The sequence below is a fragment of the Lemur catta genome, chromosome 5, assembly GCF_020740605.2.
Source record: "Lemur catta isolate mLemCat1 chromosome 5, mLemCat1.pri, whole genome shotgun sequence".
Classification (NCBI taxonomy): Eukaryota; Metazoa; Chordata; class Mammalia; order Primates; family Lemuridae; genus Lemur; species Lemur catta.
Window position 1 is genome coordinate 85,909,748 of NC_059132.1, and position 21,773 is coordinate 85,931,520.

Genomic DNA, 21,773 nt, shown 5'->3' on the forward strand with positions numbered 1-21,773 from the left:
AGATGTGGTGGCACATGCCTATAGTCCCAGCTACTCGGGAGGCTGAGGCAGGGGGATCCTTTGAGCCCATGACTTTGAGGTTGCAGTGAGCTATGATGATGCCACTGTATTCTAGCCATGGTGACAAGTGAGACCCTGTCTCAAAAAATAAGAAAAACAGCCTTGGACTATATCATTTTCTTAATGGTGATTATTGTCCTATGGAACTACATTGTGTGCAGAATTGTTCATGACCAATGGCAGTTCATTTTTAAATATTTCACTTCTATAGTAAGGTCCATATGGCCATTTCTGTTTAAGTATCTTCATAACTTAACACTAATGGTAATCTAAATTGCAGAAATTTCCTAGAGGTTTGAAAATGTATTTTGTTACCATTTGTGTGGGGTTTTTTTCATTGATTTTTATCAATATGCATATAATAATGCAGTTGGGTAAGATAAAAATAAAAGGTAGCATGGTATACTAAAGAAAACTTGAGGGTTCTAATTTTGTTTTTCACATTTCCAGTCATGTCACTTTGACCAAGTTTTAAAATCTTTCTGTTTCCCCTTTGTATATTGGAAATTGTAATACCTGTACTATTCATGTCTGGTCTGCAAAGATTAAATTAGCTAGTTCCTTTATGTAAATTTAAGATTATAATTATAGAACTTGATAGAAGAAACAAACTTTCAAGATAAAGGATTTTCTGAACTTTTTTCTGAAGCATTGGGAGCTCTTTCCAAAGAAAAGAAGAACTATAATATAGAAAATAAATAAAATTGGGCTTCTCTGGTTGAATTAAGAGTAGAGTTCCAGAAAGAGCATTGTTTACTGGGTTTCTTTGTCAGCCCAATACACTATAGCTCAAACAGAGCACTTAGAATTTATCTATTTCAACAAATTGTTAGGAACCTAAAGTGTGCATTCATTTTGAAAGAGGATATGGGTCTAAAGTGATATTAATGCTCATTATTACTGCCATTATTATTTTATGCATTTCTATTTTGCTCAAAGATTATTGATAGCAAGTCAAAGCAAAATACTGTATACATTATATAAATCATGGAAGGCTCTTAGACTTTTAGAACAATGAGGCTTTAGGGTTAACAATAAGCAATTTGCAAGTGTACTAACTTCTGTTAATTAAGAAAATAAACCTGTTTTATTGTTACTGCATCAAATAGATCTCTTTACATTTACTTTCTATCCCAGTTATACCTCTTATAATTTGGAGAGATCAAATTCTCCTAACAAATGACAGCATGCATCATTTTCTGTGTTTTCTTTGTCGCTGAAGATGGTGGCATTAACACACTTCAGTATAGGATGTTCATATTATGGTAGTTTGGTATTGAGTTTTTTTTTTAAAAATTCATTTTCAAAGTAAACTTTAGGGTTGTAGCCAGTGACTTTTAGAAAGAATCAAAGTTAACTGGCCCACACATTCATGTACAGTTTCATTCCTTAGATTTTAGTATATTTACATGTTATTCAACCGCTAACCATGTTCTAATACTAGAACATTTTTATCACCCCAAAAAGAATCCTTGTACCAATTATCCCTCCCTCCTTTCCCTAGGCAATCTCTATTTTCCAATTCTGTGGATTTGCCTGTTTCTTTTAAGTGGGATCAGACAATATGTGGATTTTTTTGTAACTGGCTTCTTTTCACTCAGTGTAATGTTTTTGAGGTTCGTATATTTTATAGCATGTATTTTAGTACTCCATTCCTCTTTATTGTTGAAATTTCATTGTATGGATATTCCGTATTCTGTTTATCCATTCGTCAATTGAAAGTCATTTGGGTTGTTTCCCCTTGGGGCTATTAGGAAAAATGTTTCTTTCAATATCTGTGTATGAATTTTTGTGTGGACATCTGTTTTAGTTTCTCTTGGACATACACCTAGAGTGGAATTGCTGGGTCATGTGGTGATTCTGTTTTTTAACATTTTGAAGAGCTGCCACATGTTTTCCAAAGCTATTGCATCATTTTACATTCCCACACTCCTAGCAATGTGTAAGGGTGCCAATTTCCCCATATCCTCCCAACACTTGTTATTATCTCTCTTTGATTATAAGAGAGTAGAGTGCTATCTTATTGTGAATCTAGTGTTTCTTAAGCAGGCCCACATAGATATGTAGATATGTTTTGAATGGTCTGAGAGTTCTTTCTAAGAATGCACTTTTTAAAAAATTTCATGTTGATGGTAATTTTTTTAAAAGGTAATATATTCTGGATTAGCTGGATGACTGAACACCTTACAACCAAGGACTGCTGCACCATTGCAGTGTCCACATTTAGTTGGTGTTTAAAGGTCTGTTGGCACCAAGAAACAAAATCTGAGTTTTTTATATGCTAATGGAGTAGATGATGATACAGTTATGTAAATCATATACTGCTAAGAGGCAGATGAATTGTATTTGGCTTCTAACACTCATCTCACTTAATGCTGTAAAAAACAGAAGTTTTGCAGCATTTGAGAAATGGTTAGGTAATTACAGGAATGATAAATGCAAAAGTATTTTCTCCATAGCAGTTAACCTGATTGCAATAAGCCCTATATTTGTTTGCTCTTTTGGCTGTGGTTTGACTTTAGCAAAACACTATCACATTAAATTTGTTATAAAATTCTTTTTCTTTAGTTTTTTTGTTTATGTATAAATGTATTTTGGTTTTATGGTTATAAAATTTCCAGTTGTATGTTTATATACCCTTAAGTATACATTTGATAAAAATGTATACTTAAGTGAACATTTAAGAGTCATGATATTTTCTCTTTCTTTTAAAGGAGTATGTCTACATATTATTTGAATTCAATAGTTACTTTTGTCTGTATCTTTAAGATTTTGTGCCGTTGGCTCTTTGTTTTTGAAGAAAAGCCTGCAGCTGTAGAGAAATGTTTCCTAAGAGATTTAAGTTTGTATTCTCACTTGTTTGAGGTATAATTTAAGTAATTTGATTAATGATTTGTTTTAAAAGCCATCCTAGAATAAAGAAGGTATTAAAGACAAATTATTTCTTCCTATGCGTACTTAACACTTATTTTTCAAAACCTTGTTTTATTTTTACTTTTAATTTCACAGATAATCAATATGCATTTCCAAGGCTTTTCGCTGTGTTTGGGTCTTCTGTTCATCTCAATTAATGCAGAATTTGTGGACGATGGTGTTGAGATGGAAGACTTCGATGAAAATTCAGAAGAGATTGATGTTAATGGTGAACTTTCCTCAGAGGTAAGGTTATTGAGAAATGAGTTACAAATTATTCCTTTCCAGAATACATCGGAGTGACTTATCTCTTAAGATTGCTTTCAGTTCTAATAGTCTTAATTTTATAAATAGATAGAAAAATTGCTTTATTTTTTTTAGAGTGTCCATGTACTACAGAAATTTGTGCATGGCTCTTAGCACAGTTTTAGTAACAAATAAATATGGGAATGGTTTTTATTATCAAAAGAGGAATTCATCACTGGTTAAAAACAACTAAGTACTCTAGTTAAGAGTAAGGTTTTTAGTCATATTTCTGACAGTGCCAGACCTTTTCAACTAAAGTAAAAGGTAGTATAATTTGCAGTTCTTTAAGAAGTAAAGAATGTGTCTTTATTTCTTGGCAAAAGAAAATGCTAACAAGGAGAATGAATTAGAAAGGGAAGTGATGATGAGGTAGGCATTTAGTAAAGCTGACCCATATTTCTGTCTCAGCATTGTCAAGATGTGTGTTTTGAGGTAGTGACTAACAGAAATCCAGGAAACTTTACAGAGATTTTTAGACACCTTGATAATCCGTAAGAGCTTTTGCATTGAGGAATATTCATATCTAATATTGTGATAATCAGAAATATTTTCGTTGGTAAGAAAGCATTAAAGCATTAATTATATTGTGCCACTTACTGTTTGAAGGGCCAAGGGAATAATATATATTTGTTACAGACTTCTCTGCTTCATTTCCTTTTATTAAGAGTTTTTTATTTGCAAATATGTATTGTTTTGCTGTTTAAAGTGAATATTCTGGTTCCCTGTTAAATTTTAAGCGCTGCAAGGACATTTCTTTTAAAACCTATTTCTATGGTCTACAGAAAGTAAGTACTCCAAGTACTAATGACTGACTTAGATACAGCTGCTACAAGGGTCTTTTTAGGCTAATATGTCAAAGAAATTGACAGACACCTACCACTCTTGACTATATTTGGTGATAATTTAACAAGATGATAAGAAGTGGGAAGGAATGATATTTGATGCTTCTAATGTTATAGCTTAAGTAAACTAGATATGGTAAAGTATAAATAAAGGGCAAAATAAACTGATTTTAAGGGTGGTCTAACAGAGGGAAGCCTCTTGTGATACCATTGCCCATTTTGTCAATCTACAAAGATATAGAGGACAATAAAGTTGTAATTCAGTAAACTTCCTAGAAGATTGGCAATTTGGTAGCTGAATCTTGACCCTGTCAGTAATTATGTAGACTTTTGTTTAATTACTGACTTTCTTCTCTTAGGAAATGTTGTACTATCAGGACAGAGTAGAGACAGTGAAAATAGAAAAGGTATTTCAGCATCCTTTTCCCTAAAGGCTGAGAGAAGAAATCTCATAACTAATCATGCAGATAAAATCACAAAAGGCTGAATCAAAAAGGACCCAGATTGATCTATTACTTTAGGCAAAATTTTATTCACTTATCATCAATAATTTATCTTTAGTCTTTTAAATTATTTTGTTGGTAAGTTCTGTAGTGTAAAGCGTATGAGCTTTGGAGTCAGACAGTCTGGGGTCAGATATAAGTCCTACAGTTATCTAACTGTGTGGCAGGAGGAAGGTTACTTTTTCTCTCACACAGTTTCATCATACATAAAATGGGTACCACAATGGTACTTCTCTCATAGAGGTATTAACAGAATTAAAAGAGCCACTGTATTATACTGGCACCACTGCCACCATCGTCATTGTTATCACCCTAGCAGCTATCACTTAAAAAGCACGTGAAACAATGCTTTGCTGACAATTGCCTTGCAGTGCTGTCTCCATTGAATCTTTTTCTTCCCTGGGTTTCCAATCTCTGAAAATGATGTCATTATCTCTTAGTCACCTAAAAGTGAAATTTAAGAGTTAATTTTAAACTAACTTGTATGCTTACTAAGCTTTTCATCTTACATGCTTTTCATTGTGCTATTTCTTTTGCTTCTAATGATTTTTATCCCCAAATATTGTCACTTGTCAGAGTCCTTTTAAGACCAAGAGAAATGTGTCATGAGATCATCTCTAATTACTTCCTGCCATTACTGCTGTGTTAGGAGGGGTCCGTGTACCCTCTGTTTGCACCTATAGTATTTTTGTCATCGTGGTATTTCTTGTGTCTTATCAAAGTTTTATATCCTATTTGAATTTGTCACCTTATATCTATATTACCTGTATGTGCATTGTGTACTATGTTCATCACTAGGGAGATTATTTCAGATGAATAACTTCAGAATTTTTAAAAATCTATTTTCTAGATTAAATATACGACACCAAAACCTATAGGAGAAGTATATTTTGCAGAAACCTTTGATAGTGGAAGGTTGGCTGGGTGAGTATTCATTCATGAGCATGTTTTCTTTGATTTGATTAGCTTTTTTGAAGTTAATGGGTTTTAGCCTATGAAAATTACCTCTACTAGAAATCTACAAAAAAATTTTAAAGTACTTTATTTGACAGTATAAACCATTTTTGCTATTGATAGAAATGTTTAATTTGAATAGTTATTCATTTATACAAAGAAAATATGCAAATTCTGAATTAAAGAGAAAATGTAGAACATTTCTTCATTCTGTAGGACAGATATTAACAATCTCACATGTACGAATTTGAGTTACTGTTCCATTCTAAATAATGGTAAAAACAAAAGTTAATATTAATATGATTATTATGTGCCTGACACTGTCCTAAGTAGGTAAGTGAGTACTATATTTATCTCCCTTTTACAGGTGAAGAAACTGAGGTTCAGTGTGCCTTAACTGTGATCATACACCTAGTAAATTACAGATTCCAAATTTGGTTTAACTCTAGCCTTGCAGTATTATTTATAAGCATCCTTATTTAGCCTCTAAGTATTAATTTATTTTCGGATGAAAAGTGACTGTGTTGGGTAATCTTTTGTTGTGTTTCTAATATGCATTGTATCTATAAATTCCTAGTTTTATTGTTAATGACGTGTGTTTTCAACTTTATTTACAGGTGGGTCTTATCAAAAGCAAAGAAAGATGATATAGATGTGGAAATTTCTATATATGATGGTAAAATATTTATTTAAATATTAGATATAACCAGTTTGACCAAGAGTTTACTAGCTTTTGAAATTATATTTCTGTTAAATTGTGTTGGCTGGAGGCCCACCATTCTGCTTCACAGTGAAGTGTTCTTTTGTCTTACCCTTTCTTAATATTTCTGGAAAACCCCTTCAATATTTCGGGAAATTCCACTCTTAAGCCACCATCCAGTTTTATAACTCTAAACAGTTGAATTTTCACTTTACTGCAGTTTTTGTCTTTTGTATTCCCTGAAGCAAAGTACAGCAGTACTTCCCAGACTGCTGCTGTTCTCTAAGGCTCCTTGGGCACACCTAGATCAAATTACAGTTATGGCAAGCTTCTCCTTAGCAAGTACAAAACAGAGGATAACTAATGAGGACTACAAGATATGTGGCTACTCCTGGAGCTCACATCCCCAGGCCTACATCCATTATCATAGGGTCTCTGATAGGATTATCTTCAGGCTTAGCTACAGAAAAAAATATCCTATATGCAAAGGTCTTGTTGTCTTCCCTAGCAGGACTACCCTGGAGTATGACCAAAGAATTTCCTTCTACTAGTCTTAAACTAGCTGCCTCAATTGTTACATCCTGAAGCAAGACTCAAGGTCACTGGTAGTGGGGATTTCCTCTTTCTTGGAGGACCTCTTACTCATTAAGCATGTTACTTTGCACTCAGACTCCAACAGACAGTTATTACACAATTAAAACAGATAACAGCATGTTGGATGTCAGCTGTATACTTCCTTGTCATAATTTCTGTTTTAATATAAGATAAATATCATGCCTGCATGTCTTCCTTTGCAAAAAGTGTTCTCCATCCCAGCAAATCCGCTGTTTATATATGCTTAAAAAGAACACTACTATATGCACAGAACCAGCAGTACTAAATCTAAATTCAATTCTAAATCTAAATTCAATCTAAATTCATTTAGAGAAAAGAATAATTTCCGCCAAAGAAGCAATGAGTCTTCAGAAATATATAATGCTGCCTAAAATATATCCACGTAAATATACATTATCAAACAGAATGCTTAGCTTCAAATATCTATGTTTAGGTAGAGTTTTTTTTTTTCCAGGAACATTAGGAAGATACAGTATTTGCTTTATATTTGTATTTTATCTAATTTTATTTTTTTTTAATTTCAGCATATTATGGGGGTTCAAATGTTTGGGTTACATATGTTGCCTTTGCCCCACCCAAGTCAGAGCTTCAAGCATGTCCATCCCCCAGATGGTGCACACCGCACCCATTAGGTGTGAATATACCCATCCCCTCCAGCCCCCTTCCACCTGCCTGACAATTATATTTTAAAAGAATTCATTGATTCTTATAAAATTAAGATATGGTCTATCTTAAGGGTAGGTTTTAAGTTTCTATTTTTTACTAGACAAAAAATGGCTTTTAGATTTAAATGAGATTTTCCCCCACAACTTAAATTTAAAAATAAGCAAGCAAAATTAAACATCTTAGCACCCAAGTTTGGTCTGCTGTCTTATTAAATGTCAGATACTCAAGTAAATAATTTTCTTCAAGTCATTTCAACAAATACATAGAGAGGTTCTGGGTGTGCAAGTGCAGAGTGCTTGTAAATACCACACGATCACCTGACGCCACTGAAATATGTAGACGAGCTACTGAAACTGTGGGTGACATTATTTTCTAGGTATTCATAACTTTTTGTGATTTTGCCATTTTACTTTATTAAAAAATTAAGGACTGCCACAAAATAAAATTTCTAGCAGATTTAGATTAGTGGTTTCTGGCTGACTCTCGCTGTTTCTTAAAAGCAACTTTGAAAAATATGAACTCTTAAAAATTCAAGTTCTGGGGTTGGACACATTTGAAGCTCTGACTGGGAGGGGGCAAGGGCAATATACGTAACCTAAACTTTTGTACCCCCACAATATGCTGAAATAAGAATAAAAAAAATTCAGGTTCTGAAAATGGTGTTTTGGGTATTGATATTAGCAGTGTTGTATCCATAGTGGTTAGTTGAGACCAATATCAGATTTATTTGCAAGTGTATTTAATATACACAGTAGTTATTCACAGCCTCTATTAAGTACCACCTGAGTAAAACTCAATACAGGTTTTTCAGGAGTCAGCAAATCTGTATAAAACATTATGTGCTGGGAAAGATTTATTTATAGATTTGCATTTGGGGAAGAATTATTTAAATTTTTCACATTGTTATTAATAAAAGTATAGATAGTACATTATAAATACCAATTCTTCAAGTGACCAACTTTTAGAGTATCTTACAAAACTATGTAAATTCTATTTGAAATTTTATTTATAGCAGAATATATATATATCTTAGTATTGTCCAGAATTTGGGTAAATGATCTGGATAATAGAAAGTTATTTTTTGTTTGAAGTTGGAAAAAACTTCTTGTCATTGAGGGATAATTACCTTGTTACAAGTTTTCCAAAACTAAAGTGCTAGATGATTCCTTTTTCATAGCTGATAAATGTATGTACATGATTTAAAGGAAAGCAACATAGTTTCATCAATACCTTGAAAATCCAAAAGATAATGTTGTTACTTCCTAAAATAAGACCTTTTGTGGAGGGGGGCAAAACACAGGTTAGTAGTAGTAATATAATTAATCATCAGTGTGAGAGCCAAATAAATTCATCTTTTTAAAAAAGTAGAGTATGATCAAATTAGAGGAAAAAAAGGAACGAAACCTGGAAACTTGAAAAATCCCACATTTTTTAAAGTCTAATAAAGTGTTTATAATTATAGACCAAAAATCACCCTTCTTTGATTCATAAGACTGTTTTGGTTCTTGCATTTTTCCTTTAAGAAAAAAAAAAGTAATAAAAGAGCATTAGTGATTCAAAAGTACTCGTTAATAAATATTTTGAGTTAATACTAGAAAATAGCCAGTTTTTGCTGAATGGAAATTTCTTGGAATAGGCAATAGCTTTAATTTTCAAAAGTAGAATATTTTATACAAATTAATATAAGTTGATTTTCTATTCTAAATAGAGTAAAGGAGTAAAGTCTAACATACAACTTTTGAGCTACAGGTAGCCTATATAGCTTTGCATTATATGTGGCCCATCATCTAATTTTTCAGGGGCATCCTGATATTAAACATGGAAAATTCCTGTGCAAAGCAGGCTGAACTCAGCTTTGCCACATTATACCTTGCTGCTTATCCAGTGCTCTGCTGCTTTCCTGGCCAAAATTTCTGAGAGCTGATTGGCATAGCCTGGGAAGGCTTTGTGTGAATTACCAGTACAGTTTTCACAATAAAATTTAAATCCTTACCATAACTGCTACAAGTAAGAATGCAGCTGATAAATACCATGCATTTCAAAATAAATACACTAAAACAGACTGCTCATTTTGTATTAAGGATGTTCTTTGTCTCACATGCAATTATAAATATCTCATTTTAAAAACTGGTGATAGATTCTATGAGACAAACCACACTTTATAATTCTGTTGATTAAAAAGTCTTTCACAGAAAACCAAATTTGTCTTTAACAGTGCCTTAATCAGAAACTATGGTGTTTGCTATTAGTTTTCATAATTTTCATTATGAAGCCGTTCTCTGAAAGGAAAATAAAAAAGAGCAGGCATGCATAATTTCCTGATTTGAAATTTTAATTTTTCCCAAATTATTGTTCACAACTGCTGATAAATAATTCTTAACAAGGGTTTTCTGTTTTAGTTTAATTTGTTTTGCTTTATTTTTTTAGGAAGATGGGAAATAGAAGAGTTGAAAGAAAACCGGATACCTGGGGACAGAGGACTGGTATTAAAATCTAGAGCAAAGCATCATGCAATATCTGCTGTATTAGCAAAACCCTTTATTTTTGCTGATAAACCTTTGATAGTTCAGTAAGTTTTATTATTTTTTCAAATACTTTTTCTGAATTTTGCATTAGTTTTGGCTTTTGAATATGGCTTGTATTTTGATAATGAGTATAAAAATGCAGATTTTCCTTTTTAGTTTCATTTAGTTAAATATACAAATGCACTTATACATACAAACACACCCTTATTTTCAGTGAAAAGCAGGTTAATGATAAAATCATATAACATAATATACACTGTAATATATACAATTCTGCCACCATAGTCTATATAATGCACAGTAAAATCATTTTTATTTTATTCTTTTCTTAAAATTACTTGCTCTCAAGATAGCAAACTCACCATATTCAGAATAGAACCATAAATACTACCATTAAACCAGTAATAACATTTGAAGGCAGCACATTTATTTTAAAAGGAAATGTATTAATATACATACACCAGTGTCTTTCAAGCATGGAACACTTTTAAAGGTTACATGTTTTCACTGATGTTCTCTCCTCCACCAACATTGATGTACACTAGTGTTGTTTGCATATGTAGAGTCATAAAATCAGGTATAAATTACCGAAGTTTATTTTCCCTATACTACCATAAGACCAAAATAAATCTATGCAAACACAATTACAAAACCCTTAAAATTACAATTACAAAGAAAGAAAAGAAAACATGTAAATGTTACTTTTCACCTTATATCAGAAACTTTGGCTGTCCTCAGAAATATCATTACTGTACAGCACACAGAAATATTATTACTCTAAATTATATCACTCCAGAACCCCTTCATGATTTTGTTAACATGTTAAACATATTCCTTTGTGGTGTAACTAAAATACTATCTTGTATTTTGGAGATTCTTGAAGATATGGCATTTCATGTAATTGGCTTAATATTTCAGTTGTAATGCTTTGGCTCAGTCTACATTAAGTCATTTTAATGAATTTAAAATATTAAATAATGTTAAAGGGCATATGACCATTTAAATAAATTTAAAATATTTTTTAGGGCCGGGCGTGGTGGCTCATGCCTGTAATTCTAGCACTCTGGGAGGCCGAGGCGGGAGGATCTTTCTAGGTCAGGAGTTCAAGACCAGCCTGTGCAAGAGCGAGACCCCATCTCTACTAAAAATAGAAAGAAATGATTTGGACAGCTAAAAAAAAATATATATATAGAAAAAAAATTAGCTGGGCATAGTGGCACATGCCTGTAGTCCCAGCTACTCGGGAGGCTGAGGCAGAAGGATTGCTTGAGCCCAGGAGTTTGAGGTTGCTGTGAGCCAGGCTGACACCGTGGCACTCTAGCCAGGGCAACAGAGCCAGACTATGTCTCAAAAAAAAAAATATATATATATATATATATACACACACACACACACATATATATATATTTAGGTATTTATTGGGATTAATATTTGAGTTTGGTATTATTATTTGGGACTTGTTTTTATTTGAGAGTTTGAAGGTAATCTTATCTTGAAACTTATGTGAATATAGTATCACTTTCTATTTTGACCCTTTGTGGCTTAAATGAAAGGGTAAAGGAAAATAATATAAAATTTAACTTCTCCAGAGTAAAATGTATCAAATTTAGTATTTTCAATATGAGTCATTACTGGGCAACTAAGCAAATGATAGCTTGCAAGATTAAAAGAAAAGATTAGAAAATAAGTCTAAGAAAATTACTAAATAAATTGTGAAATGATTATCCTGAAAATAAAAAGGAGAACCAAGAATCAAATACCAGTCTTTCAATTCAAAGAAGGAGAGTGAATGTTTGTCTTCTCTTAATATTGGTAAAATGAAATGAGCTGAATAAAATGAAGAGGTTTTATATTAAATAACTCTTAAATGCAATGGATTTATGACATAACTTTGAAACTGCTTTTTAGAAATTGTGTACATTGTTAATATGTATTATGTGATCATATACAGTTTGGAAATGAAGATTGGATAGCTAAGATTTAAGAGATGGAAAGCATATTAGCCCATCAAAGACTTTGAGAGATTCTACATATAAATACCCATGTGCAGCTTTAATATTGTATTTCCCAAACACGTTTGACCACATAAGTTTATTCCCGCCCCCAACAATAATTACTATTTCTGGAACAGTTTGGGAAATGATACTCTAACAAAATTAAGGTTAACATGTACTCTGCATATGTCCTCAGTTTTCCTGTAAATTGAAGTTTAGCAGCAGTCAAGCTATAAGATAAACATTTGGTTGATCCTCTAATTCATTGTAAATTATTTATATTAGGTACAAGTTAATGATTTGAAAACTCTGAAAATTTATAGTATAAGAAATGGACAAAGTGATTTTAGTCCAGACAGAGCAAGACAACAAAGCTATGGTCACAGTTACAGAGCCAGTTTGCAAAATTGTTCTTCCTCATTCTTTGTCACAAAATCCTTTGTCCTTAGATAACCTATAAGAAAGCAGTATCTCTTTTGTTTTATTTTTTCCTAAAAATAGTGACCTTAAGTCACATCAGACACCATGTCTTCTACTGCATAGTCTTCAAAGACATAAGTTCCATGAAAAAAAAATTGTCAGCTTTTGCTTAAATAAAGATAAAACTTTGAGGAAAACAAACTTTCCTTTATTCAAAAAATGAAAAAGAACAAAAGAATACCTTTCCTCTGACCAAAACAGAAGCCAGTATTTTTGAGCATTTATTTGCCCAATATTATGCATAATATCCTTTAATCATCATAACAGTCCTTTGAGGTGTAGGTATGGACCATGTCCCCATATTGCAGATGACTAAATAGATACTTAGAGCTTAAATAACTTGCCCTTACCCAAGGTGTCACTGGAGTAAGTGGCAAAGTCAAGAGTAAATCTTAAGTCTTTTGGACTTCAAAATGCATGCTTGTAACCACTATCATGGGTAGCTTGAGAAATAAAGCAGAGGAGAAAGTATAGGTGAAAATCACCCACAGTTTTGGAAGTCAGAGATAATCATTAAGTAATTTTACTGTTTCTTTGTTTTTTTAATACAAAATATATATACTAATTGGGTTCAAACTGTTAAAATTTTGTATGATGCTATTTTTGATCTTGTTATTAAGTTTCTTCAGAAACATTTAAAACTATTGTCCCTTATTAAAATGATCACTATTTCCAGTTACTTCTCTAGTTTTCATCTCTTTTTGTTTTAATTCATTTAATGAGATTGTAACCTTTTTGGTTTTCACTGTTTTTCACTGTGACGGCCATTTCCTCATTGATTTTTGTCGCATATAATTCATCAATTTACTAAAAATCTCTACTAAATGCTGTTTAATAGTTCCACGCCTCATTGTCTTTTTTCCTTTAAGAAAACAACAACCAAAAAATTTCACTGATAATTACACTGTGTTGTAAATCCATGCAAAGACTTTCGTGTTCACACTATTAGCTATTACACTAAATAGCTAAAATTTCCAATATCCCCTGGCTATTTAGGTCTGAAATACTCGAGGTTATTTATTGAGATTATGAAATCTTTGCTGCAGCTATTTAATTGAATGTACAACTTATTTAACATGAATGAGGTATAGTTGAACTAAAAGACAAATTAGTAGTGAACTCTTGATACTTAAGATCATTAGCAGTTTCTTAGAAGTCTGTTCTTCTGGCTTTTGTATTTTTTTTTTAGTTTATAAATATGTATAGTGCCTACCTTATCAGAATTTGAAATTTGCTGTTATAGTTTTAGTAAAAGTATCTTAATTTATCAGTTTTGATGGAAAAAGTATTTAAACAAATTGGTTTTTCTATAGTTAATTATAATCATTCTACTTTTACTGTTTTAATGATGTGTCTTGTAGTAGTAGAAAAGCATTTCTGCTTATTTCTTATAGATTGTAGATATGCTTTGTATGAGCTTTCTGGTAATATAAAGCATTTATGTTTAAATGAATTGAGAACAATGCATTAGATTTTAAAGAGCAATAAGAAATTTTTATTTATCAGCAGTATGGTTCTTTTTCCCTTCATTTAGATATGAAGTAAATTTTCAAGATGGTATTGATTGTGGAGGTGCATACATTAAGCTTCTAGCAGACACTGATGATTTGATTCTGGTATGATATTTTAATATTTAAGAAAACCTTATTAAAGTTAATAAGTATTTTTAAAGCATAATTGATAAAACTGAAAATTTCATTTTCAACTGAAATTGAAAAAGAACTTCGAATGTCTTTTTCCAACATGAGTTTATATAGTTTTTACAATTTGCCTTCAAGTTTCATATAAAGCCGTGTTACTTGAAAGCATCACTTTTGTGATCTTCAGTAACATAAAAGGTTTACCATGTTAAATAAAAAATGACATGGTGCTTAGAAATGCCCTTGAAATATCAGCTTAGAGTTATTTTCTTTACAAAATAAGAATCTTAAATTTGTTCAGAGGAGTAAGATAACAGAGCAAAGCAGTAAAATGAAATGGCCAAAAAATTGGATAAGAGACGTGGGCCAGTTCAGGTATTGGCAACCCACAGAAAATAACTGATTTTAAAAACTTTTCATGATGAAGCAGCTTTGTAATTCTAAGAGGTTGTATTAGGACCACTTGAAGGTTGGGGAGATTTCTTATAACATTCTCCTACAGGAGGCTGTTTCAGAGTCTCTGTGTATAATAGAAATTAGATGAATGAGACATCAGTGAGATATTTCTCAGACTGCATGGCTGTGCCTAGGCTATGAAATGTGGATTAAAGCTTTTTCTGCATACAACTCATTATTAGCATCGTGTGAAGAGAGGCCACTGTAGTAAATGTTGAAGCGTTTTAGAGGTTGTAAGATAATGAATGGTCACTTGAAGGTAGGACAACAAAAAATCTAATGCCAAGTATTTCTGTAAGTAATATGACTTAATTTTATCTGATTGACTCAGTTAATCTTCAGACAAACCTCATAAGGTAGGTACTGTTACATCTCCATACTTTCGAGGTGATGAAGTAGAAGGGCAGAGAGGTTAAAAAATTACTACCGTACAGCTAGCTGAGGTGGCAGTGGGAGGGTTTGAACCCCAGCAACTGACTCTGGACCTCATGCTCTGAACCACTGTGCCATGTCAAATAAGAAGTTACTAGTCGTAAAACAGGGAGCTTTGTCTTTGTGTCTGTTTCTGTGTCTGAATTTCTTTTCATCTCATGCTCAAAAAGTCATTTTCTGGTGTCTTCTTGAATAATAGTAATGGATAATCATTTTAGTCTTAAGGTCATAAATACACTTTCCTCTAATGCTTAATTCTCTCAATAAAATATTAATACAGATTTACATTAAAGTAAGTAAAGCTTATTATGATGCTGCTAGGATGGTTTTAGCTTCTCTCTTACATCTTTAGGAAGGAGGTAGTATGTGTTTTTTAAAATCTATTTTGGGGTAAAATTGATCATTTTCCCATATCCTTTATTGTCACTTGTGTTGAATAGTTCTTTGAATTAGCATTTAATATAGTTTTGTAAACTCTGCCCATTGGATAAAATAGAGAAATTCATTAAATACACTGTAATTCTGGGCTAATCCCAACACTCATCTCTCTTTGAAGGAAAACTTTCATGATAAAACATCCTATACCATTATGTTTGGACCAGATAAATGTGGAGAAGAGTATAAACTTCATTTTATCTTCAGACATAAACATCCCATAACTGGAGTTTATGAAGAGAAACATGCCAAACCTCCAGATGTAGACCTTAAAACATTCTTTACAGACAGGAAGACTCATCTTTACACCCTTGGTATATCCTTTTAATTCATTCATTCATTCAGAAATGTTTGCTGACTACCTATTTGTTCATGGCAAGTGCTTTAGAAGAAAACAAACACACACCCTCTCCTTAAGGAGCTTATCTTTTTAGGAAAATAGGACGTGCATAATTATAGCACAGGTGGAAAATAAGGTGACATATGAGAGATGGAGATGTGGTGTACAGTTAAGAGTTCAAAAGCAATATTATTAATATTAATACTTCCAGCTTGGAGACTTGGAGCAAATCTAGTGAAAATTATATTTGAACTTGTCTTGACTGCAGATAGAGTGTGGAAGAAGACAGGGGGGGAAAGGACATGTAAGGCACTGTGACAGTGACCGTGGTGCTACAAAAATAGAAAACTAGAGAATAAAGAGGAAGAGGTACTTAATGCCAGGCTAAAAAGCTTAGACTTTTTTCTATAGGCAGTTGTGGTGATTCTGGTGGTGGTTCTGGCACATACTTAACTTTGAAAGGAAAAGCATTGCACAACCATATGTTAATATACTTAAGTAAATAGGAATTTGAATAGATATGGGGTAGACTGAGGGACATTGTAAAGGGTCGTTTCTCGCATTCCCAAGTACCTGTGGTTATAGAGCTTTGGTCTGCTCATCATCACTTAGAATCACAGCATGTCAGAACCTAATAGGACATTTTGAAATGGCTCTATCAGCTTCCTTTTTCAAGTCTCAACTCCATTCAAGATTAAGGTATTTTGATTTCCTTACCAAAGGCTGAAGCTACAGAAACATTCATTTTGTCTGCTAAGGCAATGCCCATTTTATCTTGAATGTCAGATATAATATCATAAATCTTTTTCTGAAATAACTAGAAAATGATACTGGACATTTGGGGGAACACTAGGTAAACTAGAGATAATGAGAAAGTAAAACTAGAACAGAACAAATTAATTTAATTTGACTTTGTACAGACCTGGTCAAAAGGAATTTGGTAATATATATCAAAGGCCATTAAGAGGTTTATGTCCTCTGAAACCACAATTCCAGTTTCAGAAATTTATCCAAAAGAAATAATCCAGAAGAAAGAAAGTGACTTATGTGTGAAGCTATACTGAAAATTTGAAGCAACCTAAATGTTACAGATAGGAGTTTTCTGAATAATACTAAGATGGTAACAATGAAAATGTTTAGCAACAGGGGGAAAATGTGTACAATGTTAAAATGGAAAAAGAAGCAAGATTCAAATTGTAGGCACATGAAGATGGCCTCTAGGCAAATTATGCAGGCAGATAGGAAAAGACTGGGAAAAAAGGATTAATTTTCATTAATCACTTGACATCTACCATGCTCTGTGGTAGGCACCACGTTTGGAACCATCATGCAATATGCACAGTGGTCTGTCTATTTTGCCTTAGCTTTGTTAAGTAACCTGCCCTTGGAAACAAAGGCAACAGGTAGGGCTGGAATTGAAATTCAAGTCTGACTTTTAAATACTCTTTTCTTACTACTATACACAAAAACTTTGATCCTTGTGCTAGGATTATTGAATTTTTTCTTAAAAAAAACTTTCTGTAATACTATCATATTTTTATAATATTATTCTGTAGTTGTTTTAAGAACCTTAGGAGTACCTTTACAAACTGTATATAATCCAATGCCTTTTACTGTAGATTCATTTAAAATATTTAATATAGTTTTCTTAAATGAAAATTTTTTTGGCCAAAGATTTTGAACAGATTTTTTTTTCACACATGCCTCTTTCTCATATGCTTTTTTGTTTTAATGGTAGTTTTTAAAAGTTGATTTCAGTTGCAAAATTTATTCAGAAAGCATTCTTTTCAAGATTTTTCCCTGTTTTTGGATTAGGAAGAATTTACTACTTTTTCACATTTAAGATATTACTCTTAACTTTACTTCAATTTTCACTTTTTCCCTTCATTTTAGTAATGCAGTTTATAATGTCAGCTGTAAGAGAGGAGTAAATAGTGAGGAAAAAAGAAGGGAGAAGATATTGAGTGTGGGTTTGTATTATTTGAGTTTGTGTATAAATTGCACTATTCGATTTTGGTATGAATAATTTAACATTGTTGTATCTGAAACTTCTGGAGATTGTTATAACTTCAGAGCTATTTATTCAGAAAGTGGTAGCCCACTTCACTACTTAAGTCAAGATGATCCTGACATTTGTTGACAGCTCTTAACTTTTTTCATTTATTGAAAGCAAATGTTAGGCAGCTATTTTCATCTATCATTCTTCCCAGAGATTTAAATCTTATCCAGTGACCCCCATATTGACAGAAGGAGGAGATATCTTTTATTTTGTCATTACAAAGGATAAGGGAGTCTCTTTGTGACATTTTTGGCTTGGCAATTTTTAGAATGCTAGAGTTTACCTTGAAATAAACATGCAGGTAAGCTAAAGTTTGCATATTTTAAAATCACCCTTAAGATATTTAACACAACAGTATATCAGTCACTGAATTTGAAATGCCAATGAACCTTCAAAGATTTCTATGAAATGATAATGTATCAGTGTTAATTTCCTGATTTTGGTGGGTGGATTAGGGTTATGTAGAAGAATGTCCTTGTTGGTAGGAAATAGACATTAAAACATTGAGGGGTGATGTGTATGAGGTCAGTAACTTACTCTTAACTGGTTCAGCAAAAAATTTAAGTTTTTTGTAGTGTACTTGCAACTCCTTAAGTTTGAGATTGTTTCAAAAAAATTTAAAAATGCTGAAGAAGATTGGGTTCTATTCTGTAACTGTAAAAGAATGAAGCTGACTGGTCAGGAGTCCCAAATAGAGCCAGCTATTGGGTATTTTTTATTTGAGAAGCAATAGAGCATTTTATTACAAAAAACACAGTTTAAAACAAAATTTTATCTTAATTTTTAGAAAATATTATATCTAGTGATTTCAGCATGTTGTGATTTCATACATTGGTTATTCCTCTCTTTCTGGTTGGGAGAATGGGAGAAAATGTTACCCATGAAGTTTAGGGTGGTTTCATTATTTAGAAGATTATCTTTAATATGTCTATTAAAATAACTATAATATATTTAAATTGGTCTTTAGTAATGAATCCAGATGACACATTTGAGGTATTGATTGATCAAATAGTTGTAAACAAAGGCAACCTGCTAGATGATGTGGTTCCTCCTATCAATCCTCCCAAAGAAATTGATGATCCCGATGATAGAAAACCTGATGAGTGGGATGAAAGAGCAAAAATCCCTGATTCTTCTGCCGTCAAACCAGAGGATTGGTAAGCAAAAAATTCAGTAGCAAAGCATTATTTGGCATATTTAAGTAACAAGACATAAGTGAAGTTTATAACCAGTGAAGCTTAGTCTTTTAAATAGCAGGACTATTTATTTTGAGTATTTGGGGTGAAATATTTTCTAAAATGAATTTTGTACTTCCCTGCTTTTTAATTTTCTCTTTTTATTTTAATTAATATTTTAATTTTGTTACATTTTCAATGTATGTTTACTTTTTATGCCTTCAATGCTATGGGGAACATTTCATAAATCTAAAATACCAATACTTTAATTTTAATTCCTAGTTTGATCTTTACAGTATGTGTGTGACTATTTTATATGGTTGCAGTCTTTTTCAGTTAATGATTACTTGCCCTTAAAATAGCCATATTCTCAATATCTTACAGAACTATATAGGATTCACTCATACCAACCAGTGTGCTTAACCACAAAGTTTTCACCAGCTATTTGTATTATCTCCACTCCACAGGATTATGAGTATTTTCCCTAAAAGAAATATATTTAGTTCCTGAGTTTCCATAGCTTGAGTTCAGAAGGGGAGAGATATCTGTATCTCTTTCCATTTACCGACGTATTCTTTGTCCTTCAAATATATTTTCTAAGTTCTCCATAAAGATCTTGTTTCCTTTAGTCCCAAGGACATTTTTTTTCAGCTGATTGGGTAACCCTTAATTTTGGTTGTCTGTCTTTTTGTATTTAACCCACCATGTTATCTGTTGCTGTGTAACAAATTACCCAACAATTTAGCAGCTGAGGACACCAAACATTTATTATCTCACCTAATTTCTGAGATTTGGGAATCTGGGAGTAGCTTAGCTGAATGGTTACGGCTCGGGCCCTCTCGTGAGGTTGCAGTCGAGCTGCCAGTGGCCAGAGCCGCAGTCGTCTGAATATTCGATACCGGCTGGAGGACCCACTTCCAAACCGGCTCAAGTGGCTGTTGTCAAGAAGTTTCAGTTCCTTCCCACCTGAGCCTTTCTTTAGTCCTTCTCATGACATGGCAAATGGCTTCTCCCAAGAGGAGGAGAAAGAGAGCAATCACAGAACTTGCAGTGTCTTTTATAACCTAATTTCAGAAGTAACACGCCATCACTTGAGCTATATTGTACTTGTTACATAAACCAACCCTGGTACAATTGGGAGGGGAACACACAAGGGTATGAATATAAGTAAGTAAGAATAATTTTAAAGTTCTGCTCTTAGTTTACTAAGAAATTTTTTTCCATGATTGAGCATTGCATTTTATAAAATTTTTTTTTTTTTTTTGAAACAGAGTCACGCTTTGTTGCCCAGGCTAGAGTGAGTGCCATGGCATCAGCCTAGCTCACAGCAACCTCAAACTCCTGGGCTTAAGCAATCCTACTGCCTCAGCCTCCCAAGTAGCTGGGACTACAGGCATGCACCACCATGCCTGGCTAATTTTTTCTGTATATATTTTAGTTGGCCAGATAATTTCTTTCTATTTTTAGTAGAGACTGGGTCTCGTTCTTGCTCAGGCTGGTCTCAAACTCCTGACCTCAAGGGATCCACCCACCTTGGCCTCCCAGAGTGCTAGGATTACAAGCGTGAGCCACCGCGCCCAGCCTGCATTTTGTAAGATATTTTCTGCACATCTATGACCCTGTGGGTTTTCTCCTTTGTTTTCTTAGTATGTTGAATTTTATTGGGTGATTTTCTAATGTTGAACTCACCTTGCAATCTACTTGGTTAGCAAATATTATCCTTTTTATATTTTCTGAGTTCCAATTGCATTTTTCCTGTCATATTTATTGAGGTATAATTTTCATACAGTTAAATTCATTTTAGAGATACAGTTCTGTGTGCTTTGATGAACATATTCAATGATGCAACCATCACCACAATCACGATATAGAATATTTCCATCATCCCGAAAAGGTGTCTCATATTCTTTTGTAATCAATCAATTCCCTCTTTACAAACCTTAACCCCTGGCAACCACTGATCTGATTTCTGTCCTTATAGTTTTTCCTTTTCCATGATGTCATATAAAATGGAATTATATAGTATATGTAGCTTTTGTATCTGGTTTCTTTCATTATTATTAGAATAACGCTTTTGAGATTCATCTGTGTTGTTTCATGTATATCAGTAGTCAGTTTTGTTTTATTGCTGAGTAGTATTCCTTCATAGGGATGTATCTTAATGTGTTTAACCACTCACATGTTGATGAAAATTTTGGTGGTTTCCCTGTCTTGGAGCTTGCATTGTTTCTAATGAGAAGTCGGTTTTTATTCTCATCTTTGTTCTCTTCTAACTAATATGTCACTTGGTTTGGTTTCAAGATTTGTTTCATCATGACCAGTTTTCAACAGTTTGATTTTGCTGTGCCTTGATGTGGTTTTCTTATGTTTACCTTACTTTGGGTTCTTTGAGATTCTTGGAATGTGGAGTTTTAGTTTGTATGAAATTTGGATAGTATTTGGCCATTATTTCTTCAAATATTTAATTATGTTCCTTGCTATCTCTTTTTTTGGGAACTCCACTTAACTGTGTGTTAGACTGCTTTGGATTATCTCATAAATTACTGAAGGATCTGTTCATTAATTTTAAACTGGATTTTCTCCCTGTGCTTTATTTTGGAAGTTGTCTATTTCTATTTCTTTAAGTTCTTACTTGTTTGTAAACATTGGGGTTACTACCTATTCAGAACATAGAATGT

The 21,773-nt window shown here is 32.8% G+C and overlaps 1 protein-coding gene across 3 annotated transcripts in view; it reads left to right on the forward strand.

Annotated features, from left to right (window-relative positions):
- CLGN (calmegin) overlaps positions 1 to 21,773 on the forward strand; it is a 54,164-nt gene that overhangs the window by 23,776 nt on the left and 8,615 nt on the right. For all 3 annotated transcript variants that reach the window (XM_045552237.1, XM_045552235.1, XM_045552236.1), the window contains exons 2-8: positions 3,070 to 3,219; positions 5,475 to 5,548; positions 6,196 to 6,254; positions 9,987 to 10,128; positions 14,093 to 14,174; positions 15,643 to 15,835; positions 18,888 to 19,077. In XM_045552237.1, the coding sequence (XP_045408193.1) occupies positions 3,079 to 3,219; positions 5,475 to 5,548; positions 6,196 to 6,254; positions 9,987 to 10,128; positions 14,093 to 14,174; positions 15,643 to 15,835; positions 18,888 to 19,077 (881 nt within the window). In that variant the 5' untranslated portion in view covers positions 3,070 to 3,078. The remainder of the gene's footprint in view (positions 1 to 3,069; positions 3,220 to 5,474; positions 5,549 to 6,195; positions 6,255 to 9,986; positions 10,129 to 14,092; positions 14,175 to 15,642; positions 15,836 to 18,887; positions 19,078 to 21,773) is intronic.